The sequence below is a fragment of the Abramis brama genome (assembly GCF_963993115.1).
Source record: "Abramis brama genome assembly, chromosome: 2".
In the NCBI taxonomy this organism is placed as follows: Eukaryota; Metazoa; Chordata; class Actinopteri; order Cypriniformes; family Leuciscidae; genus Abramis; species Abramis brama.
In genome coordinates this window covers 46,369,789-46,395,044 of record NC_139964.1, presented here as the reverse complement: position 1 = coordinate 46,395,044, position 25,256 = coordinate 46,369,789, and the positions used below count along the sequence as shown (strand labels likewise).

The following is a 25,256-nucleotide window of genomic DNA, read 5'->3' as shown; positions in this document are numbered from 1 at the left end:
TCGCCAAACTCCTGCGACCTCCATCGCCAAACTCCTGCGACCTCCATCGCCAAACTCCTGAGTCCTCCATCGCCAAACTCCTGCGTCCTCCATCGCCAAACTCCTGCGACCTCCATCGCCAAACTCCTGAGTCCTCCATCGCCAAACTCCTGAGTCCTCCATCGCCGAACTCCTGCAACCTCCATCGCCAAACTCCTGAATCCTCCATCGTCAAACTCCTGAGTCCTCCATCGCCAAACTCCTGCGACTTCCATCGCCAAACTCCTGAGTCCTCCATCGCCAAACTCCTGGGTCCTCCATCGCCAAACTCCTGAGTCCTCCATCGGCAAACTCCTGCGACCTCCATCGCCAAACTCCACGACCTCCATCGCCGAACTCCTGAGTCCTCCATCGCCAAACTCCTGAGTCCTCCATCGCCGAACTCCTGAGTCCTCCATCGCCAAACTCCTGAGTCCTCCATCGTCAAACTCCTGAGTTCTCCATCGCCAAACTCCTGAGTCCTCCATCGCCAAACTCCTGCGATCTCCTTTGTCAAACTCCCTCTCATGGTAACAAAACACTATATACTTACCTGAATATTACTTGTGTCTTCCAACATATATTCAGTGTGGAATCCTCCCATTCATCTGCAACAGAGAAAACCAGCCACATCATCTCATCACTTGAAGTATCAGTAATCTCTCAATACTCAATACTCAATCTCTCAATACTACTTGCATAGAGTTTACATTTTGGGGTGAACTAATCCTTTAATTAAAGCCTATTTGAATTGACTTCATTTTAAGGGGTATGATTACCACAAGCATTGTGTACTTTATAAAGTAATCAAATAAGGACTGCCTGATGCCAGTGGGAAAGACACTAGGTCCAGTTGATGTAACTGGCAGTGTTAGCGTTGAGCTCTGCTGCAATTTATTAATGTGTGAATATTGTATCTGTGTATGTGAAATTCATGTGGAACTCTTTCATACTCTTTGTAGAAGCAAATGGGCAAGTGGCCTCAACTTCTTCAGAGGGTCAGGAACCTCGTGTTTCACTCCCTGTACTTATACTGCCAGATGGATTTTTACCCAGTGCCACACAAATTTCCCCACTCCCTTCTGAACGAACAAACCAAAACAAGTCCTGGATCAGCAGCTTCCAAGTTCCATGGGACAAAATGCCAGCACGACTGTTACAGGCAATGGAAAAAGGTTGCTTGGCTCACCCAGAGGACAGAAGGGTACTGATTAGAGTTGTTGTTGAAGCAATGCAAGCACACTGCAAAAACCCCAGTAAAGCAATCTGTACAGAAGTGGCCAGATTAATTGTATGCAAGTACCCTGGGACTTTTGCTGATAAGACTGGAGAAGGTGAGCAGCTGGGGTGTGGTTATTATTCACTGTTCAGACAGCTTAAAACCAGAGTTGAGCACATAAATAGAGACAATGTCAGTAATCGAATCCGACAGCCTAGGAAAAGGTCCAGTGATGACAGCAGTGGTAATGATGCTGCCATAAAAAGAAGCAGAACAGATGTGGATAGTTATGGGTGTACAAAATGGCAACCCACTAATCTTCCACAAGGAGAAACAGCAGAATCATTGGAAGACAAGAGAAAGATCTTGGTAACCATCTTCAAGTCAGAAGGACCTACAGCTGTTGAGACAATGGACATAGAGAGGAATATGGAATTGACCTATATTTATCAGAGGCACATGATAAATACTTGGCCCCCTCTCAGTCTGTGTGAAGTTGAGGAGCAATGGCCGTTTCTCTTCACTAAAAGAGGTCTCTGCAGTCATTTTCATATGCTCACTGATATTGATATTGACACACGCCTCCATGAAGCTTTCCTCACCAAGGGCAGGAGGATTATGAACTTTTTCCTAAATCAAAGACTAAAATGGAGCCAGGACATCTAGGCTTTGCTACGAGAGATGGAGCATGAAAGCATGAACAACCATCAGGTCCCTATCGCTGCCATTCTTCTTTTAATGAAATACTTTCAAGAGAAAGAGGACCACATCTTCATCTTGACAGATGTAAAAGTTCTTTCTTTACATTTTTTACACCATCACTCTAAGTTGAAATCTTTTATTTTTCTTAAATAGAAATTATTTGCAATATCTGAGAATCTTTTTTTTTCTTTCAGCCAACCTCGACCAAGATGTCGGTTGAGCAGGAGATGACATTGCCTACCACACCACGGGTGATAATGCTAGGTATGAGAAATAATTGTTGAGAATTCTATTACAAGAAACAATTTAGCTGAAGATGCCTTTGTTTTAGGGAGTAGTCTGCTGTTTGCAACCCACTGGATGGTCAGCATTGAGGGGAAGGTCTTCTATGAAGCTAACCAACTTCATAACTTTGCCAGTGCTTTCGCTGTCTTTTTCGGCTCCTTTTATGTGTTCAATCTGGAGTATCAGGAGTCAGCATGCACTACGCTGGAGATGATACAGAGGTGAGTAATTCACCACAAAAAACTTAAAGGATTAGTTAACCCAAAATTAAAATTCATGTATATCATGTATTCACACCCCATGTCATTCCAAACCTGTATGACTTTCTTTTGTGTAATACAAAAATAAGATATTTTGAAGAATGTTGGTATATATATATATATATATATATATATATATATATATATATATATATATATATATATATGTTGGTATATATATATATATATATATATATATATATATATATATATATATATAAATATAAAATACCATGGTCTGTCTTAGGGCTGGGCAAAAAAATATATATATATATAAATTTTTTTTTTTTACAAATTGTGGTCAGTTCGATATCGATTGTCAAAAGCCACGTATCTATATTTTTTCCAGTATTCATTTCTGCAAACATTGAACCTTATGGGCCCCATCATACACGCGGCGCAAAGCAAGTGTTTTTTGCTAGTTTCAGCCCGACGCAGTTATCATTTTCACGTCCTGCGCAACGTTGTTTAAATGGCAGCAAATGCATTTGCGCCCATTTGTGCGCCGATGGGCGTGCTGGTCTGAAAACAAGGTGTGTTCAGTCGCATTGTTGGCGCGTTGCTATTTTTAGTAAATAGTAAATAGTAAAGTCAAAGGACAGATACTGTTTTGGCTTTAAAGCAACTATATAAAAAGTTATTGTTCCAGCTAAAGTAAGGCCCTGTTCCGGCTGACCTAATCTATGCAGCCTAACATTGTATTTAATTTAATTCAGTGTGAAAGACATTCCAGACATTTGAAGTGTTGCATGGTCATAAAAATGTATAATTTGCATGCGTTTTCAAGCCTTGCCAATTTAAGCATTCAAGAAAAAGAGAACTTGTGCGCTGTGTGAAGTTTTGTGTGCACACATCCAAAGTGCGCACATCTGCGCGTCTCAGACAGTGTGCAAATAATATAAGGAATTCTCTTTCATGACTCCCTGCACTTAAACAGACAAATTTACAGAAATTTATCTTAAAATGCAAAAAGGAGATTAAAATGTAAATGTAGTCGGTTATGGCTTAAGTAAACAGTAGAGAAATAATGCATGTGTATCATTATATTGGATCCGTGCATCCGCACTCTTAAAGTGACACCAGCCTAATAGTCCTGCTGCTGTCTGTGTTTGTAATTGTCAATCAAACTACAAAAGACAAAAAAATCACTCACTGCTCTTCACTGAATAACATTTTTGTAACTTTAATAAGGATTAACCTTTATATAATTTGCAGTGTTATTTTATATTTGATTATTTAATTTCTGGACCTGATAACTACTGATTGACCTACCTGAAAACCCTTAAAAGCATTATTTAATTTGTATCTTTGTTCTATTGTATATATTTATTTGTGTTATTGCTTGTAGTTTAATTATTTGTTCTTTTTTTAAAGGACAAGTTCGGTATTTTACACTTAAAGCCCTGTTTTCAGATCGTTTCTGATGAAATAGAACGGTTAAATTTGGACACATGCTGCTGGCCCGAGAATTTTCGGTTTCTGTGGTAGCACCCCCCCACCTCCACAATGGTTGCATAGGTGCACTGGAACAATCCTTCCTAAAACGCATTAAACTTTCATTTACAAAGACGTGAAACTCACCGAGTGGTCAGGGGTGTTCACTGATACGCTCACACAAAAATCGCTGCAAAAGATGCTTTCCAACAGGTTTTATCGTAGTTTTTGTCCAACTCCATTGACTTGTATTGGATGTGCTGTGAGGTACGGTATTACTCAGCCGCCGGAAACGGAAATGGGGTTGTTTGTGGGCTGGAGTGTCTATTATTCAAGCTCTCAATGGAAGAATGTACGGGTGTGAGGCGTTTGGAAAAATAGGTCCACAGTTTTACAACGAATGGTAAAACACCTGTTGGAAAGCATCTTTTGCAGCGATTTTTGTGTGAGCGTATCAGTGAACACCCCTGACCACTCGGTGAGTTTCACGTCTTTGTAAACAAAAGTTTAATGCGTTTTAGGAAGGATTGTTCCAGTGCACCTATGCAGCCATTGTGGAGGTAGGGGGGTGCTACCACAGAAGCCGAAAATTCTCGGGCCAGCAGCATGTGTCCAAATTTCAATCTTAACCGTTCTATTTCATCAGAAACGATCTGAAAACAGGGCTTTAAGTGTAAAATACCGAACTTGTCCTTTAATGACTGTTTGCTTGTTTTTAAATATCTTTGAAATTTATATTAGTTAGTAGTTTTAGTTGTGGTATCGAAATTGTAATCGAGAATTTCACTGGTATCTAAAATTTTGGTGTCATAACCTTGTTAATTACAATACAAACTTTTTTGTTATCAAAAACAATAACTATTCCATTAATTTATTACCTGAATAAAATGTTACGCACTACTTTATCTCTGTGTATGATTTAAAGTGGGCAGAATGCTGGATCTAACGTAACTGTCGAAAGTAACCGTCAATTTGTCCCTTCTGGTCAAATATTGCGAACTTACTGCAAACAGCAACAACAGTTTTAAGTTGTCAGTGCTGGCAAATGACCATGGTATAAGCGGGATTATCCATGGTTAGCTGTGCATTAAATGATTTCGGGTCAATTCGTTTTGGGTGGTTCTTTGCCTCCATGTCATGCTTTAAAATCGATTAATGCACAGGGCCGCTTTTAAAGATGACTACTGTATGTGTTAATATGAACATTTAAGACCTGTGTTTGTTTTTAGATTCTTTGTCAGGATCAATCCTGAAGAGGGCACAAAGTGCACTGCAAAATTCGGTACAAGCCGAAAGACAGGTGAAACTGTGCAGAGAAAAGTTGCAGCCATAAACTCCAGGGTAGCAACATTCCTGCAGAGGCTCACGGAATTTGAATGGAAGACTGCAAATTAGGTAAGTTTCTAATGCAGGGCTGGACTGGGACAAAGATTTGGCCCAGACAGGCCACCACAATCAGTCAAACACCAAACACCAGTACACAGTCTTTGCAGTTCCATTAAATATTTGTCCCTACTGTACTCAGGGTGTCCGTGGATCCTTTAAAAGTCTTAATGTCTTAAAGGGATAGTTCACCCAAAAATGAAAATTCTGTGATCATTTACTCTCCCTCAAGTTGTTCCAAACCTGTATGACTTTCTTTCTTCTGCTGAACACAAAAGAAGATATTTTGAAGAAAGTCGGTAACCAAATGTCTGATGGACCCCACTGACTTCCATAGTAGGAAAAAAAAATACTATGGAAGTTAATGGGGACCAGCAACTGTTTAATTACCAACCTTCTTTAAAATATCTTCTTTTGTGTTCAGCAGAAGAAAGAAAGTCATACAGGTTTGGAACAACTTGAGGGAGAGTAAATGATCACAGAATTTTCATTTTTGAGTGAACTATCCCTTTAAATTTGTTAATGAAAAGATAAGGCCTTAATCAGCGTTAAAATGTCTTAAATCCAGGTTTCAAAGGTCTTAAAATGCAACCACAGAGAAGATTAACATTTTATTTGCACTTGTTGCTTTCTGAAATGTTAAATCCATGTCAATGCATTGCGTGTTATGACTGCTTAAAGTTACTGATGCATTTGAGCGATAAAGAAATGTGGGTAAATGAGAAAAAGGCAAAATGCCAAAATGTGTGTAAGTTATTAAAATTGCAATAAACCATGCACGATATCTGAATTTAGCACTCGCATACTGACAGGCAGCACTTTGTGCACACTCACTCGAAGAGTGAGCACACAGTCTGTCAGCACTCGAGCACCCATTTCAGTTCTGTGCTTTTACCGATCAAATACACACACTTATGTGTCAAAATGCATGACTTGACTAGTATTCACGTAAGCCCAGAAATTGAATAGTCCACAGTAGGTCATGTCTTAAGTGAACGTAAATAATAGGGAAAAAATTGGATGCATGTCAGTAATTATATTGGATCTGTGCATTCGGTCTTAAAGTGACAGTAGCCTATATACAGTATACTGATGCTGTTTGCCATTGCAATCAAACAACAAAAGACAAAGAGAATGACTCACTGCTCTTGACCCGATAGCTTTACTATTCCCCCAAACCTCTACAAAGCTGAGTAGTAAGTGCTCTGGACAAGTGGACTTGTTGATTTGACTGGCACTCTTGGGATAATAGGTGGCAGTGGACTACTAAATCTCCATAAGTAGAAGTACAAGTAATATTTAAAGAAAAAGCTCTGTTAAGAAATTAAATCGAGGTAAAAAGATAACTGTGAACTACACACCAATAGAAAAGCAAATAATATAACCTTTTAAATAGAAAAGTGGAGACAGAGGGAGAAAGGTGAGAATGATAATTAGGTGAAAGGATCACAGTTCTGCTATTTTTAATATAGGAAAATGTAAAGCAATAGTTGCATAGTGTACACTTACTGTACGTTCACACCGCCGGCGGCGAGAGCGGCAAAATTCGCTCTCGCCGCCCTGCCACCGACGCCGTAGAAAGATTCGGGGACGCTCTGACGTAGATTAGAATGCGTGATTTTTTTTCCTCTCAGGCGGAGGACTTCTACATTCCGATTGGTTGCCGCTGGTTGCCGCCGAACCGCGTCATAGCTTATTACCATAAAGTTGACTTGATTTCAACTCCTCTCGCCGCTCTCGCCGTCCAAGAGGGGGTCCAATATGCCCTCGCCGGAGCTCGCCGCCGGCTCTCATTGAAAATGAATGGCTTCCGGCCACTTTGATGCTCTCGCCGCCGGCGGTGTGAACGCACAGTTACTTATTGTCTATTATGTGCATTTAAAAAACTCGACAATCTTCCCTAATTTTTATGAGAATCATGTAATTCCTTTGCCAAAAAGAAGAGAAAGCTTTAAAGAGATTCGCCCAGAAATAAAAATTCTGTAATTTACTCACTCTTATGTTGTTCCAAACCTGAATGAATTTATTTATTCTGTTGAACATAAAAGATGATATTTTGAACAATGTTGGTAACCAAATAGTCCTTTGACTTCCATAGTATGAAAAAAATAAATACTATGGAAGTCAATGGGGACCTGTGCATTTCTTAGAGACAAAACATGTACAATTCATATCACATGTGCGGTGCTACCAAATCTGGTGCTGGTGCTACAATCTGTAGAAATTGCTGTGTGAGTGTGTTACTCCAAGGATGTAATTGTTTTGTTTTGTTTTCTTTATTTATTTATTTTCCCCTTTCTCCCTGTTTCTCTCTCTACTTCCCATATGCAGAAAGGAATCGATGCCACCTGACACCAGTGATCTGCTGTGATTGGAGGAGAGGGAGCTTTGAACTGTTTTAAGTGTATTTTTATTGTGAATTTTATTTTTTTTATTTGTTTTGTTTTGTTTTGTAACTTAGTTTCGTTTTACTTATTAGAGGATTTGTTTGAAATAAAATATTTTGTTTGACAAAAAAGCACAATAAACAATATGGTGATGTACATGGACTCAAGTCACTTTTTTTTTGGAATTTGTTAAATTCAATAGCATTAATGTAAAATATAAATATTAAAATATTGTAAAATAAATTACAATAAAATGACTGTAATATACTGTAAAATGAAATTGCAGTAAGGGAATCATACTGTAAAATTAAATCGCGGTAAGGGCATCTTACTGTAAAATGAAATCGCGGTAAGGGCATCTTACTGTAAAATGAAATCGCGGTAAGGGCATCTTACTGTAAAATGAAATTGCGGTAAGGGCATCTTACTGTAAAATTAAATTGCGGTAAGGGCATCTTACCGTAAAACACATTTACAGGTAAGCTACTGTAAAGGGGAACTTACAGTAACTTACTGGCAATAGTGCTGCAAAAATACGATAAAAAGTCTAACAGTGTGCTCTTTTGTTTGTTGCAGCTCACAGGGGTGCGATCGCTGCAGTTAACTGTGGACGTTTGCCCTTTCTGCAAAACACACACCTGAAAACACATTCCAACTCAGAACGTCTCCTTTTCTTTGTCAGCTTTCTTGCAGGCAGATTGGCAGAGTGCTGAAGATCAATTGCTCATCTCTGAAACAAAAAGATGAATGAGTGAGTTGCATGTGAGCTTATATAACTGTATGTCTGTGGAAGTGGCTTGCCATGCAAATCTCACTCGCGAATCTCCATTGGCTTGTTTTGTTACCACTTGAAGGTGATTGGGCTCCCAAGTGAGATCCCACTACATCAGTCTGTCAATGTAACAGCAAACTTGACTGACTGATAGGGAACCCCTTTCAGCAAGGACACCACAGAAGGGAATCCCCATCAAAGACACAAAAAACAGATGCATGCAACTCCACCAGATCCTAACCGAACTGGTGCATTAATATAAAATTGAATAACTACGCCTAAGAAACGATAGAAGGATTAAATTAATGATTGATGGTTAGGTCTTATAAAGTGCATATGAAGAGTTCAGATGCAAGAGCCTCTAAGTGCCATCTGAAATTTTCTTCTAGAATGATCATTTTTTATCAAGCTTGTATATTTAAGTTCTATAATTTCACTTAAATGGCAATGCAAATTACCTATTAATTGTCATTTAAGTGAAATTACTTAACATAAATATACAAGCTTTATAAAAATGATCATTCTAGAAGAAAATTTCAGATGGCACTTAAAGGCTTTTGCATCTGAACTCTTCATATATTGCTAGAAACTTTGGATTTCATCATTTCACTCTCTTAAAACTCATTATTTTCTCACTTTCTTTCTTCCTGCAACTCTTGTATGTGTGGTTATGTGTTAGATATTAGTTTTATCTGTTAGAATAATCAATAAAGTCTTGTTTGTATTTAAAGAGAAGTGTCTTGTGTTACGCTGCAGACGATTCATTTGTTCGGCCATAAATTAAGTGACACTTTCATAATTCCTTATAAAATTAATTAATAATTCCCTTTCAGCTAAATTGGCCTTTTTCCCTTACAGATGCCAAGAGCACAGTACATTAACATCACTCAGTGGTTGGATGGGTCTTCTTTTACAGTGGCAGAAGAGGCCGCCATCCCTTCCAAGTCTTCTTCATTGCTGCTGGTTCAGCCCAGCACCAAGCATTTTTCGTCACCCAGTGCAAAGCCTGTCGTTGCCCAGCACCAAGTCTATGTCATTGACTTTGCTCCCACCCAGCCTCCACCTTGGATGTTCATCACTGCTCGGCTCGGCCTTGTTCTCCTTCACCATCTTTGTCGCGTGGTCTCATCTCTGCCTTGGTCTCCGTCTCCATTGGCTCAGTCTGTTCTTCCCATTGGTTTCATCTTTTGCACAGTCAGCCATGTTATTTCATTGCTTTGAATAAATAACTAAATGTGGTACATTCATATTTTGATTATTGCGCCCTCTTGTGGCTTCAGGAGATAAGCCAAAAGTTTTTTCCTCCCAATGTATAGTGTTCCTATATATATATATATATAGGCTATATATATAGCCTATATATATATATAGGCTATATATATATATATATATATATATATATATATATATATATAGGTTATATATATATATATATATATATATATCGTCACTCTTCAGTGCCGAGTCCGACCAAGGCAAGTTGAATGAGAAGCTCATTTTAGCAGTCAGAAACGGTCCTATAACTTATGATAGGTCTCTGAGTACATCGTCATGCTGCCTCCGAGACTGAATGGTTTCGTGAACCCAGATAGACCGGCATTTGCCCGTTTGCTGCAGTTAAATAGCCGCGATGGCAAAGAGCACTCGCTGTTTCTCGTTCATCTTTAATATTATGCATTTTATGTACTAATTTAATTTATATTTAGACTTTTCCTTACAAAACGTTTGTTTGTAGCAGCAAAAAAACGGATTTGTTGTCTACAATATGGAGTAACATCCGTGAATGTCACTCACAAACATTACTAGGTAACCAGTAATGGGAACGCCCACAAGCAACCTCACCGCAAGCCACTTGCGACATGCAGACCAGAATATTATTACATATAAGTTTTACAATTATATCAAACAGAAACAAAGCACAAACATTTGCTTAACCAGCAGCAACCGCAGCACATTGCAAAATGATTTATTAACCTCCTACTCCTACTCTGCAGAACACACAATCCTTGCTCCCAGCATCTCTCCAACCTTTTTTTTCTTTTTCTCCTTTTCGCTGGAAATCAGCACACAGACAATTTGGACTGCAAGCTTCTTATTTTAATTTAGCTATCATTTTTAATAACAATTCCAGTCTCGTGCGAGAACTCCCTTCCCTGCTAACAATTTTACGTTCTGGGAACGGTAGTTTTTGGTTCCCAGAATGTATCCAAGAACGTTCCCTATGGTTAGCCAGGAAAGTTTTCTTTACGTTAATAAAACGTTCCCTATAGGTTAGGGGAACGTTGCCGAAAGGTTCTCGGAACGTTCCCGGAAGGTTCTCGGAACGATCCCAGAAGGTTCCCGGAACGTTCCCGAAAGGTTCTCGGAACGTTCCCAGAACGTTCTCCTAACGTCTACACATCCTGATATGCCTGTACACAAATTATAGGTCTACAAACAACATATTATACATTGTTTATTGTTCAAACACTTAAGAATCCTATGAATATATTATTATTACAATAAATTGAATTTACAGAAACTATCATTAAATCAATCAGTTTGTATTAAATAAATCAGCACACACAATCCATGTTTTTGTTGATTCATTGTTTAATTATCAACCTAAAATAAGTCATTAAAAACAGCGTTAGCAAAATGTATTCAGGAACAGTAATTTACATGTAATATTTCAAACATGAAAATATTTCAATAAATAAAACTGCACAAACATTTTAATTAAAACTATCTTTTTGCAAACTGTAGCCTATAACTTACAACAAAATTGAAAAAGTATTCATTTATATACAATATACATGAATGTGCCAGTCTTCACTCCGCTCAAAACATTTAAACTCCCAACACCATCTGCAAATTTAACAAGAAAATAAAAAGACAACACGTTACATGTACACACAATCCCATGCCAAAATTCAAGCCCTGTAATGGCATTAATATTCATCCGGAGCAAATGAAAAGCGTGAGGTGGGATTGTGTCACAAGCTGTCGGAGATATGAGAGCACGAGCGCTGCTGGTATCGTGTATTTATTCAGATATTTCAGCATCAATGTGTATAAAAAATATATATATTTGAAAACACTACATTGCATTTATTTATATTACACTATTTATTATTTCAGACTACAAATCAAAAAAGGAATTTTTTATATAGGGGTAAGGATACCTATTAAGCCTATGTACCCTTTAAGCCCACTTTCAACTCTGAAGTCAAATAAAAAACAGAAAATAATATTCAAGTCTAGTGAACTCTGACCTGCGAATTCGCTCTACATATAACGTACAAGTCTCACCTCCAATGAAGAATTTGAAAACCTGTAACTGCTGTGTTGTTTATGAGAGAGAAAGAGAAAAAAAGTTTGAAACTGCTATCAATTTTATTTATTTTTTTATCTCTGTGACTTTACACCTACAAATTCCACTGTCACAGGTGCTCAGTTTTGCTATAATGAAACCCTCACAGAACATGGTAATAATCAGCCATCCATGCAAAAGCAAAGGTCGGTGTAGTTAGTTTACAGGTACATCTGTCCAGGCCAACATCTGATGCCTTGATGCCTTCCGCTGGGATCCCAGAAAACCTGAAATAAAAAAAATAGTACAGTTCAAAATCTATCATACATGCATCTCATCTGGTATCACAAATTATCATTCCAGGTTCACTTTAAGATATGCTCAATATTAGTGCTGCACGATATTGAAAAATTTAGAGCTTATTTAGAGATATCAGTCGATGGTTTAGTGCAGGCGCTAACAGCTCCAAGTTTGTATCTGGTAAATTACCCCACTAATAATGCCCAGAATGGTACCAAACTTCTACAGTAGGACAAATAGGTTCTGTACTCATAAAATGAGGCATTGGAAAGTTTGTAAGTAAATCAGGAGTTTATTTAAATAACACTTGCCTGACGGCGAATGCTACTGCTGATGCTGACGTCACTTTATGAGTACAGAACCTGTTTGTACTTCTGTACTACTCATTTTCCCCGACATAGAGCAGATCGGCACACAACAAAAACTGCTGTTCGGATGTTCCCTTTTCTGATATTTTAGCATTCGTGACATTTTAATTAAAACAGAAATAAGAATTTTAGTATAATATGCGAAAATTAACAGTAAACTCAGAGATCACCTACCGCTGCAGATGTGTACGGAAGTGAAAAGCGGAAATGCTTAGACCTCTTTCCGGTTCGACCGCTGGGCGCTCCGCATAACCCCTATTGGTGGGATTTTGTAGAGGAGTGAACCTGCATAGAAAATTACAATAGATAAGACGCATAGATAAATACAATAGAAGAAAAATACAGTTGAAATAAGCAGTGCATTATGTTTTTCAGTTAAATCTAAAAAAAGGTATAGAAATTGAAAATGTAAAAAAACATTTATATCAAAATGTAAAATAAGTCTTCACTGTAAAAATAAAATAACTATAAATTAATTAAATGCATCTTTGCTAAAGCTACAAGTAATTTTCTCTTTTGATGTTTGATCACCATTGGCGACACAAACAGCTGCGGGTACGTTAGGCTGCTGTCCCTTTAAGACGAATGCGCAGACCTAATATAAATGACACGCATCCGTTTTCTTTCTGTTTAAAACACAAGACTGTTTATGAGGAAAATAGCCAAGATGGGCATTTTGACTTCATTTTGCGTGCACGTGTCCGTTCTCTTACGAGAGTCCTCTCGTACTGCGTTTTTATCAAAACGCTACGGGAAAAGTCTCTTTTCACGAAATACTGAAGCAAAAAATTATCCTTAATTTTCATACATGTAAAGCGCGTTGCAGCAGTAGTCAACTATGGCGAGACGGCTTGCTCGCTCATTGGCTGCTCTGCGGCAACTGCATAAGCCTATCGAGCGAGGCCTGAGGTGACGTCAGGCCAATGAGGGCGCTTCGCGCCCTCCTTGCCATTTCCCGCCGAGACGGGTGTGGCTAACCTCTATAAAAGGAGCTCGAAAAGGCTGATTCACTTGATTTTCATCTCTTCAGCGAAGCGCACGCATCGCTGGATCACGAGGAAGCAAGCGTCGTCTGAGGCAAGCACTTCAGCGGGACGAGCCACTTGAAGCCGCTGGCCTACGCCGCCTTCTACAGCCGTACCTGCTGCGCTTTCCGACGCATATCCTTTCATTATCCTTCTACTGTTCTTGTGTGTGTGTGTGTGTGTTCGCCTTGCGACACTCACCCCCTAAAAGAGCTGCGTCTTTTTAAAGATGCCTTCATGCGGCTCGTGCCGAGCCCCACTCACCGAGGGAGACCGCCATGTCATCTGCGTCTCCTGTTTGGGTGAGGACCATGCAGCGCTCGCGCTCGCTGACGGCGGCTGCCCTCACTGCGAGCTTTTGCCTATGGTGACTCTGCGGACTCGCCTGGCATTCTTCTCAGAGCCTGCATTCCCCGCCGCGCTGCCGCGCCGTAAGAAGCGCCGCTCGCAGCGGGTCCCGGAACCCGCTCCAGCCCGACTAAGCTCGCCGGTTTGCCCGCCTGCTTCACCGGCTTCTCCCGAATCACTTCCTGATGCTCAGCGCCCGCAGTCTGCCGCCGCTTCATCACAGGAAGTCGGTTCCGAGGCCGCGTCGGGGGAAAAGGATTCCTGCTCTCTGCTAGCTTCAGGCAGCGAGGACTGGGCGAGCTCCGAGGATCTCGCGCCTGCTGCCCGCAAGCCCACTACGAGAGCCAACATTGAGAGAGAGCTCATGCGAGTACTCGCGCTGGCCGCGGCGAGCCTCGGCCTCGAGTGGTCTGCTCCGGAGCTCCCCTCTCGCACCCGGCTGGATGGTAGCTTCCTCCCTGGTGAGCGCACTTCTCCGGATTCAAAGCCCGCTCCTTTTCTTCCTGAGCTGCATGAAGAAGTTGCGAAGGCCTGGAACGCGCCCTTCTCTGCGCGAACGCGCTCGTCTGTGTCACCAGCATTTTCCTCTCTGGATAATGCGAAAGACCGAGGCTACCTTTCACTTCCGCCGGTGGAACAGGCGATAGCAACCCACCTTTGCCCGCCCTCTGCTGGACGGCGGACTAAACCGGTGTTGCCTTCAAAAGCCTGCCGCATGACGTCGACGCTGCTCGCGCGAATTTTCTCCGCCGCTGGGCAGGCCGCGTCAGCGCTACACACCATGGCTACACTGCAGATATTTCAGGGTGATCTCCTCCGTAAGTTGGACGAGATGGGACCTGAGGCTATCTGCATCGCGGATTTGAGGAGCGCTTCAGATCTAACACTCCGCGCTACCAAGTCTGCTGCACAAGCCATGGGAAAGTGTATGGCTTCCGCCACTGTTGCTGAGAGGCATCTATGGCTGACGCTCACGGAGATGGCTGATTCCGAGCGCAACGCGTTTCTCGACGCCCCGCTGTCTTCCGCTGGCCTTTTCGGTTCTTCTCTCTCCGAGTTCGTGGAGAGATTTACTGAAGCCCAGAAAGCGTCTCAAGCCTTCAAGCACTTCCTCCCGAAGCGCTCTGGTTCTGCAGCGGGTCGTCAAAAACAGACTCCGCGGAGCTCTCAGCCTCAGCCCCCGCCTTCGGCCGCATCCTCACAGCAGCGACAGCAGCGCAGCTCCGGGCCCCGCTCTCGCTCAACCAGCCGACGCCCCGCTCCGCGCGGGCCGCGATCGAGGATTGTGGTGAAGCCGGAAGCCCCGAAGAAGTCCTAGCTCGCCTAGGAAAGCGCAGGTGTGTGAGTCCCGCTGCGGCCGGTCTCTCACCCAAGCGCGCCGCTGTTTCAGTCCCAAGACTTGCGACTGTTCCAGCGTTTTCTGCAAGATGCAAGCCTGCTCAGCCGCCCGCTTGCCTGCACACAAAAGCCGTTTTTACGGCTACCCAGATATATCCCGAAAAGAGTGTATTTTCTGGTGTCCCGGCCACGGCCGATGGTGCTATAAGTGTAGTGTCTATGCCCACTCCTCAGTGCCCATCTCTACACACAAGCACAGCCCTACACTTAGGGCTCGCGCACATAAAATCGACTCAGGTCGATTGCGCTTCCAACATAGTGAAAGTGCCCGCACAAACACTATGTCTCACAGGCCACAGGCTCTCTGTAAAAACGAGACCTGTGCGCGCTCGCTCTGCTCAGTCAGACAGTGCGCCCAAAGCAGTGAATGTGCCCGCTTCCCGCCCACATTTACTCGCAGACATGAGTCCCACGGGACCCGCTCAGCCCTCCCTCACTCAGTCAAGCGCTGTAGTAAGGTCGAGGACGAGCGCTCTGCCCGCTGTAATAAGCGCGCCCCCCGCCTCGAATGCCACAGGCATAATGCCTACGTTATCGCGCCCCGAAGCGCCTCTGTCGCACGGCGAGCAGAGCGCGCTTCGCATCCAGCCCTTAGCCAGCCATGCAGAAGCATGGGCAGCGCTTCCAGGGGTTTCGGACTGGGTGCTAGGCATTATAGAGAGAGGCTTCTCGCTACAGTTTTGTCGACGCCCTCCCCGCTTCACAGCGCGCGTCCAGACTACGGTGGTTTCAGAAGTAGCACACCTACTTCGCGCCGAAATATCAAAACTGATAAGCAAAGGGGCGATAGAGCGTGTTCCCCGAGCTCAAAGCGAAGGGGGGCTATACAGCAGATACTTTCTAGTCCCCAAAAAGGACGGCGGTGTCAGACCCATTCTGGATCTAAGACGGCTAAACAGAGTATTAGTGAAACGCAGTTTCAAAATGCTCACGACCAGCAAAATTCTCGCGCATGTTCGCCGAGAAGACTGGTTCATGTCGATAGATCTGAAGGACGCGTATTTTCAAATACAGATAGCGTCACATCACAGGCGATACTTGAGATTCGCCTTCGAGGGTCAGACATACCAGTATACAGTCCTGCCTTTCGGCTTGTCCCTGGCACCTCGTACATTTACGAAATGCATGGACGCAGCGCTCGCTCCTCTCAGACTCAGAGGCATGCGAGTGCTGAACTATTTGGACGACTGGTTGATCCTAGCTCAATCACGATCTCAGCTCGTGAAGCACAGAACCATTTTACTCGATCACCTCGAGAATCTTGGTATCACGGTCAATTGGGCGAAGAGTTCACTGAACCCCAGTCAAACGATTTCGTTTCTGGGTATCGTTCTGGACTCGCAGTCTATGACGGCGCGGCTGTCGCCACAGCGCGCGCTGCACATTCAGCGCGCGGCGAAGTCTTTTCGCCGCGGCGTTTTCACCCCGCTCAGGAAGTTTCAAAGGATGCTGGGTCTCATGGCCTCAGCATCATCAGTTCTCCAGCTGGGCTTGCTCCGCATGCGCCCGCTGCAGTTCTGGTTGAAAGCGCGAGTAACGCGCGGAGCGTGGGTGTCCGGCCGGTTACGCCTCAAGATCAATCAAAGCTGTGTGACAGCCCTGATACCTTGGTTGGCGGACGGCTGGTACCAATCAGGTGTAAGCCTGGGGACTTCCTCGAGAGTGAGGATGGTGTCGACAGATGCATCCACCTCGGGATGGGGAGCGCTGCTCGAGGGCAGACCGTTCTTCGGCCTGTGGTCGGAACGAGAAAAGCTCCAACACATCAACTGCCTGGAAATGCTGGCAGTGCACAATGCGCTGACGCGTTTTTGTCCCCATATCAAGGACCAACACGTCGTAGTCCGTTCGGACAACACGGCCGTGGTGTCCTATATAAATCGCCAGGGCGGTCTGAAATCCACATCCCTGTACAGGCTGGCGAAACGCCTCCTAATATGGGCTCAGCACAATTTGCGCTCGCTGAGAGCAGTGCATGTGCCTGGGCTCCAGAATGTGGGCCCAGACAGACTGTCCAGGAACAACATTCCCCTGGGCGAATGGTCTCTACACCCACAAACAGTCCGGCTGTTGTGGGAGAGATTCGGCAGAGCGGAGGTGGACCTATTCGCGTCCCGCGAAAACGCTCATTGCCCCGTGTTCTTTTCCAAGAACGACAGCGCGCTGTCCCAGATGTGGCCGCGCTGCCCGTTATACGCTTTCCCCCCCGTCTCCCTCCTGCCACAGGTGTTAGAGCGGGTCAGGGAAACAGAATGCCCAGTGCTGCTTGTAGCACCGTTCTGGAGGAACCAAACATGGTTTCCAGTCCTGATGCAGCTAGCAGACTTCGCTCCATGGCCAGTGCCATTGAGGAGAGATCTCCTCTCGCAGGCCGGGGGCTCGATTTGGCACCCACACCCAGAGCTGTGGTCCCTTCATGCGTGGGTGCTCAACGGATATCCGTTGACCTCGCAGAGGGAGTGATAAATACCATCACTCAGGCCAGAGCGCCGTCGACTCGGCGGCTTTATGCCTCAAAGTGGTCGGTTTTCTCCGGCTGGTGTACAGCTCGGAGCCTATCACCTCTCGATTGTGAGGTGACGGAGGTTCTCTCCTTCCTACAGGAGCTGTTGGATAAGGGCAGATCCCCTTCCACGCTCAAAGTTTACGTGGCGGCTATTACAGCGTTCTCCGGAACAAAGCTGGGTCAGTCACTAGGAAGGAACGATTTAGTCATCCGCTTCCTCAGGGGAGCTAGGAGGCTGAATCCACCCAGACCTCCTTCAGTTCCTATGTGGGACCTTTCTACAGTCTTGACGGCCATGAAAGGTGCCCCTTTCGAGCCTATCCAATCTATTAGCCTCAAACATTTGTCTTTCAAAACAGTGTTTTTGATGGCTCTCGCTTCGGTGAAGCGCATAGGCGACCTGCACGCGCTCTCCGTGAGCCCAGCGTGCTTAGAGTTTGGACCTAATGACTCTAAAGTCATACTCAAACCTAAGCATGGCTATGTGCCAAAGTCCCTCAACACGCCGTTTCGGGCTCAGGTTATCTCCCTGTCTGCCCTGCCGGGGTCAAGTGAGGAAGGGGACTCAAGTTTTCTTTGCCCTGTTAGGGCTTTAAGAGCTTACGTGTCCCGCTCCGCTGTCTTCAGACAGACTGAGCAGCTTTTTGTCTCGTTCAGTGGACGTTCCAAGGGAATGGCTGTTTCGAAACAGAGCTTATCCAGATGGATAGTTGACGCCATAGCGCTGGCTTATACTGCCAAGGGCATTCAGTGCCCGTTGGGAGTCAGAGCGCACTCCACGAGGGGCGTTGCCTCCTCGTGGGCTTGGTCCAGCGGGATTTCCTTACAGGATATATGTACGGCGGCAGGCTGGGCCTCGCCGTCTACATTTATCAGGTTTTACAACCTAGAAGTTCCCGCCTTGCAGGCTAAGCTACTATCGGTGTAGTCGATTCAGCTGTTTAACTAGAACACTGAAATCGCATGCGCAACGCGCTACCTACTGTCTTATGGGCAGAATTGTGTAAGACCCACATTTCCCACATTCAGTTCAGGTTCCCCACCCTGTCTATGTGATGTCATATTCGCGTCTGCTGGCGCGACCATATAAGGACGGAGGGAATACCCTCTTGTCTCTAGACTCTCTCTGTGAGGTCATGTTTACGTCTGCGGACGTTACAGTTTAGGGAATTAAGGTCCCCCATCCCTTAATCCCGGATTCTTTGTGAGTCTATCTGGTGATTATGCACTGTACATCTGGCTTAGCTTCCAGTGATCGGTGTTTTTATCCCAGCACGCACGGCGTTTTACAAGGGGTTCCCGTAGCGTTTTGATAAAAACGCAGTACGAGAGGACTCTCGTAAGAGAACGTACTCGGTTACTAACGTAACCTCGGTTCTCTCTAGAAGAGGGAACGAGTACTGCGTTCTCTGCCGTGCGTACGGTTCACTCTGGTTCGCTTCGGCTATGAAAATCAAGTGAATCAGCCTTTTCGAGCTCCTTTTATAGAGGTTAGCCACACCCGTCTCGGCGGGAAATGGCAAGGAGGGCGCGAAGCGCCCTCATTGGCCTGACGTCACCTCAGGCCTCGCTCGATAGGCTTATGCAGTTGCCGCAGAGCAGCCAATGAGCGAGCAAGCCGTCTCGCCATAGTTGACTACTGCTGCAACGCGCTTTACATGTATGAAAATTAAGGATAATTTTTTGCTTCAGTATTTCGTGAAAAGAGACTTTTCCCGTAGCGTTTTGATAAAAACGCAGTACTCGTTCCCTCTTCTAGAGAGAACCGAGGTTACGTTAGTAACCGAGTACGTTTAAGCTCAAAAGAAAGGGAAAGAGAACTGAATTCGGCTAAACTCACCTTCGTCATCTACTGACTGTGGATGGCATCAAGGTCTTGTCCTGAAGAATCACAGGGCCAAACAATAGGGATTATATCTTATCTGGTAACAAGAGCAAAGCCATAACTTTAAGAACTCTAATGATATATTTACTCCCTGATATTGCATTGGGGATATCAATTAAAACATTTTTAAATGCTGAGAGTATGAGCCACAGCTGGCCAAGATATCTGTGAAAAATAACTGCCTAAAGTTGTCGACCCCCTGAACCACATTCAGCATTTAAAAGTACAAAGAATTTCAGTATTGATCAATAAAAAAAACATACAAATACATAAATACCTTTGAGCTGGACAGTATGGTGTCAGTCTCATTGGCCAACATAATTCAAAACAGACCTAAAGAAATAAAATAAAATATACTAATGATCAGGATATCATGTTATCATAATAGTTAAATGAATTATTATTATAACTATGACCAGGGTTCGAATTATGATTTCATCTTTGTGGGGGTCTCTTTAAAAAAAGAAGAAAAAAAAGTAGCCTAAGAGCAGGCGCGGTAGCTTAATAATGTAATATAAAAATATAAAAATTTGTAAATATAATACAAATTTAATAAAAAAGCGTTGGTAAAACAATTCAATTTAAATAGTACATTTGGTTTAATTTGTCGTTTTTCACGTGAGTAAATAGATAGATCCGACAGATTCGACCGTGTACTTAGGTGGTCCAGTGGTAGAACATTTGTCAAACGCGTCAGAGGTTCTGGGTTCGAATCCGCACTCATATAAGTGGTTCTATATCAGGCAGAGACACGTTTGTGTGCATTTTGTTTTGTAATTTTACTGGAACGAATAGAGAGTCTCCACAACGGATTGAAGCGCGCCCGAGTGAAGACTGTGCGCGAGCCACAAACAAACACAGTATCCGCGCCAATGATCGCAGCGGCACTTTTATCACTTGATTTAAGCATAAGGATGTACCGTAGTGTGATGACGATCCCGCGAGATCCATGTGTTTGGCATCTTGTCCTATCTTTTAAGTCATGCTACAGTAGTCTGAAGGAAAAAGTGCTTTATTTGTAATTTAAAATAATGGTGCTGATGATTTTTAGAGACCCCCACAGGTGTATGATTTTACTGCTTTCATGGGAGCTCATCCTCTCTCTATGGGAGCTCAGCTCCCACTGGCTCCCACGTAATTCGAACCATGACTATGACCATTATAATATTGTATTAGTCGCCTATTATTTAGCTGATTATTTAGCCTACAGGCTTCTCAAGGACAATCTCACTGAAAAAACCTGGGGTTAATGATTTTAAAATGTGAGACTTATTTCAAAAGCATAAATCTTACAGACCCCAAACCTTTGAACAGTAGTGCACTGTATGTTTGAGGTGGTTTTGCTTACTAGTCATATATTGTTCATAGCCGTGGAGATTTTCTTGGACAGGGGGTGCAGCAGGCCTTCAGCATGATGATCTAGGAACATAACATGCTATTTGTCACAGAGCCAACAATATTACATGGGATTGGTTTAATACAAGGAACCAAGCTAGAACAGAGGTGAAATGCAGAAAAGATAAATGTATACAAATCTTAGGATAATATATTGTGAAATAAATGCATATGGAATTATTATCATGATTAAACAATAACTCACCCCTTGTTGTAGAGGTTGTTTTTCTTCTTTTTTTTCTCTCGCTATTCTGAAAAAAACATTTTAGCAATATTGGTAAGTGACGTCACTGATTAAGTTAACAATACAGTGCATTCTTTTAGGGTAAATAAATTAGCTTACTTCCAATCACCCATTGACAAATTACCAGCAAAACTATCAAACAATGTTATCTACACTAAATATTTGTTTAAAAACCCAAACTTTCATAAATAAGACCTTAACTTAACGTAACTTAGGCCTAACGGACTTTTTCAAAGACACAAAACCATTTCTTTAAAGTAAATATTCAACAGAAGCATGTCAATTACACGTAAGAAATGTGTCAGGGACGTTTGTGTGTATTATTTGTGAGATTTTGTTGACTAAACTTACCTGAAAGCAGTGAAACCAACAGCGAGAGACGGGAGATTTGTTGTTTGTCAGTTGTTGATGACGTTTCCGGTTTCCATCTGCTCTCGCGCAGCGCACGTGCGCGCTCAAGTGTTTAATCACGCGCATGCGCATTAAAATACTTCAAAGTCACGCAGCATTTAAATAAACATATAGAATTAAAATAATTTAAAGTATCATTAATAAAAAGTTATTGCGAATAGATATGAACGTTGTTGGTTAGGGGACCGTACTGACGACGTTGTCAGTTGGTAATCTGCCTGTTAATAGTAATGATATTAAAATAATAACCTACAGAGAACGTTCCCAGAACGTTCTCTTCAGGTTATAAAAATAAAACCTAAACATAACCTGCAAGGAAACGTTCTGGGAAGGTTCTCTTTAGGTTATAAAAATAAAACCTAAAAATAACCTGCAGGAAACGTTCTGGGAAGGTTCTCTTTAGGTTATTAAATAACAACCTGCAGGGAACGTTCCCAGAACGTTCTCTTTAGGTTATAAAAATTAAACCTAAAAATAACCTGCAGGAAACGTTCCCAGAACGTTCTCTTTAGGTTATACAAATAAAACCTAAAAATAACCTGCAGGGAACGTTCTGGGAAGGTTCTCTTTAGGTTATAAAAATAAAACCTAAAAATAACCTGCAGGAAACGTTCTGGGAAGGTTCTCTTTAGGTTATTAAATAACAACCTGCAGGGAACGTTCCCAGAACGTTCTGTTTAGGTTATAAAAATTAAACCTAAAAATAACCTACAGAGAACGTTCCTAGAACGTTCTTATTTGGTTCCCAAAAAAATAACCAAATGGGAACCATATGGGAACGTTAGGGGATCGTTCTGTGTTTGCTGGGTTATCACTTCTAGCGTGTGTTTGGTTGTGAAACGTAGTTTCAGAGTTGTTGGCAATTCTTTCTATTGTATAGTCATGCAATGTGTAACCCCCTGTTGCCGATCCATCGTGCAATGTGCACACAGCAACAACTGAATGCTACCCCAGATAGTCATGCAGTGTGAAAAGAACAGTGATCTGACGACTTTGAAAATCGTGCAATGTAGGGGTGTGACGAGATTAAAACGCGACGAGATTTCTCGTCGAGGTGAAACTTTGTCTCGTGAGTAAAAAAAAAAAAAAAAAAAAAAAAAAAAAAACTTTGTCTTGTGAGTTGTTGTGATGTCAGCGTGATGGAGCGTGAGGGTGAAATTTGTATTGAAGATGCCCCTGCCACTTTTAAATCATTTGTGTGCCGGGCCAATCACACACACACACTCACTGTCCCTCGCTCACTCACTCACTCGCGCGCACACACACACACGCACACTCACTGTAACCGCACTCTCACTCACTCTCGCTCACACTCAACCCGTCGTGGAGGACCGTTAAAATTAAACATGCTAGTCTTTCTGTCGTGATGTCGTGAAGCATCACAGACGCGTTGTCGCCCACTATGACACACTATACGAAATGAAACGATCGAATCTTGCGTCCCGACGCCCGTTGTCCTTTATGAGTCTCCACGAAACGGATCGTGCCAAAATCGCGCTAAAATAGTGTAATCTGAACCAGGCAGGTAATAAACATTTGACCTATCACGCAAAGAACCTATTAAAGCACTAATACATGGGAACAGTATAGCTTAAATCATATCGACATCGCAATATTAAACAATGTTATCGCACATCGCAGCTTTTCCTCATATCGTGCAGCCCTGCCCAAAGGTCTCAACTGCTGCCAGAAATCGTCGACATGCTTATATTCTTGAAAAAGAACATGACCATATCTTAGGCTTATCTTAGTTAATTTATCTCTTTTTCATGCTTGAAGAAAAAAATTGTTTCTGTTTGAACTTGTAGTTTTGAGAGAGCAGTACTTTGATTATGGATACACACTTACTGTTTGCACTTAAAGTGTTATTTCAGTTATTTATATTTATTTTATTTATACTGTTTTATTTTTTTATGTTCGATTTGTGGAAAGGAGTTAGATTTCTCATGTGAAATCGTACAGGGAGAAGTAGAGTTTATAGCAAAACATTTTGCATTGTTTGCATGTCCTTTACTGCATAGAATTCATTAAAATAGAAGTAAAATAACATTCATTACAAGTTGATTTCAAAATGCACATAAATTGTTTTGCATTTTGTGATTTTCAGTTGAATAAAAGACTATTTTCCATTCATATATTTCATCATTGAGGATTTCTTAAAAATTGTGTAAAAATCTCGTCTTGTCTCGTTCTCGTGAACCCAATCTCGTGTCTCGTCTCGTCTCGTGGAGTAAGCGTCTCGTCACACCCCTAGTGCAATGTGAACTCGACATAAGTCGCACGACACAATTGCGCACCAGGACGTCCTGTTTTGTATTAAACACTCTAGGTTTAGGAGAGAATGCCACCCCCTGTAAGTTTTGTTATCTAGTTAGTCAGCATAGTTTAGTTAGGGTGTATTGACGCTGAAGTCTTTTTCTTTCTGCATTTTCTTTGGACAGTTAATTTAGCTGATTAAACCTAGTTAGCTTCATTTTGTTTTATTTATTTATTTGATTTGGTCTCTCGTGCTTGCCTTCCCACCTTGTTTTTGGTATTGTTATTTGTTGTGTTATTTGTTCCTTTGTAAATATTGTTTTCTTTTCACCTTGTCACTTTGGCACTGTACAATAAACACTTTTGAGTGGAGTTGTTCCTTTTTCTTTTATTGCCCTACCTTTATATTGAGTAACCCATTTCATTAAATGGTATACTCCCGCTTACCCCATGCCAAATATCAAGTTACATCTAATGGACGAATATATATCATTATGCATTAATACTGATCAGACTCGTTAGTTTGGTGTGTCTAAAAAGAAAAGGCATAAAAAAGCACCTGAACAAACCATTCTGGTTTTGCTGCAACATGAATCTCATCCAAAGCTGAAACGCCTCAGAGAGTGACCATTTTGACTTTCTGAGGCCAAGGGGCATCCTGATACAACAAGGACAATTGATATGAAAATAGATTTTTTTGTGAAGATTAGATGGGAAGCCCCTCATGTGATGATTCTTAGAGGTGCTGTTGTTGTAGATTTCACAGTGACTGAAGGAGGAGGGATCCTGTTGGAAATTAAACAGAGAGACTCTTTCATGGCATAATTTGCCATGCATTATGATCATTTAAAGAAGGGGGAGCTGGTCATGAGAAAAAGGTTCCTCAGAACATCTCACATGATGTCCTTTAGTCATGCTCTTATGTACCATGTGATCTTGTTTTAGAGGAGGCTATACACAAAACTACTATTGTCATTTAGGTTCATTCCTACATTTCTGATATTGCCATGTTTGGTTTTAATTGGTAAAGGGTAGCTGTAAAGAAGAAAAATTATGAAAATGAAAATTACCCATCAAGAAAGTGTTCAAGTTTAACTGTTATCTGAGACATGAGAGACTATTTACTTAATACCACACATGACCAGAATACCACACATGACCAGAATGCAACAAGTAATTATAAATTATTATTATTATTATTATTTATAAATTTTTATCCTTTATCCTATCAAATATTATCCTTGTCAAAGCTTTTATTCTATCCAGAGTGGACTATTGCACTGGTTTCTTGGCAGGGCTTCCAGCATTTACTGTCAAACCTCTGCAACTGATCCAGAATGCAGAAGCAAGAGTGGTCTTTAACGAGCC

General features: G+C 42.3%; 1 protein-coding gene and 1 long non-coding RNA gene across 2 annotated transcripts; one reads left to right on the top strand and one right to left on the bottom strand.

Moving 5' to 3' along the window:
• The first annotated feature begins 1,380 nt into the window (after window positions 1-1,380).
• Window positions 1,381-9,704, top strand: LOC311078406 (uncharacterized protein). Its single transcript, XM_084107174.1, has 6 exons — window positions 1,381-2,023; window positions 2,134-2,203; window positions 2,271-2,445; window positions 5,148-5,313; window positions 7,633-8,439; window positions 9,319-9,704. The coding sequence occupies exons 1-4, from the start codon at window positions 1,919-1,921 to the stop codon at window positions 5,311-5,313; spliced, it is 516 nt and encodes a 171-aa protein (XP_083963300.1). The 5' UTR covers window positions 1,381-1,918; the 3' UTR covers window positions 7,633-8,439; window positions 9,319-9,704.
• A 1,355-nt stretch (window positions 9,705-11,059) lies between these two features.
• LOC311078333 lies at window positions 11,060-24,440 on the bottom strand. Its single transcript, XR_014605134.1, has 3 exons — window positions 19,538-24,440; window positions 12,595-12,705; window positions 11,060-12,039 (listed from the first exon to the last, which is right to left on the bottom strand). It is a non-coding gene; the product is annotated as an uncharacterized lncRNA (long non-coding RNA).
• Window positions 24,441-25,256: the final 816 nt, after the last annotated feature.

What these genes read in the sequence shown, in the direction of transcription:
- LOC311078406 (XM_084107174.1), top strand. Translation starts at nt 1,919, where the DNA reads ATGGAGCATGAAAGCATGAACAACCATCAGGTCCCTATCGCTGCCATT. An exon ending in ACATCTTCATCTTGACAGAT is followed by an intron (nt 2,024 to 2,133) that starts GTAAAAGTTCTT and finishes TTTTTCTTTCAG; the next exon opens with CCAACCTCGACCAAGATGTC. An exon ending in ACCACGGGTGATAATGCTAG is followed by an intron (nt 2,204 to 2,270) that starts GTATGAGAAATA and finishes CCTTTGTTTTAG; the next exon opens with GGAGTAGTCTGCTGTTTGCA.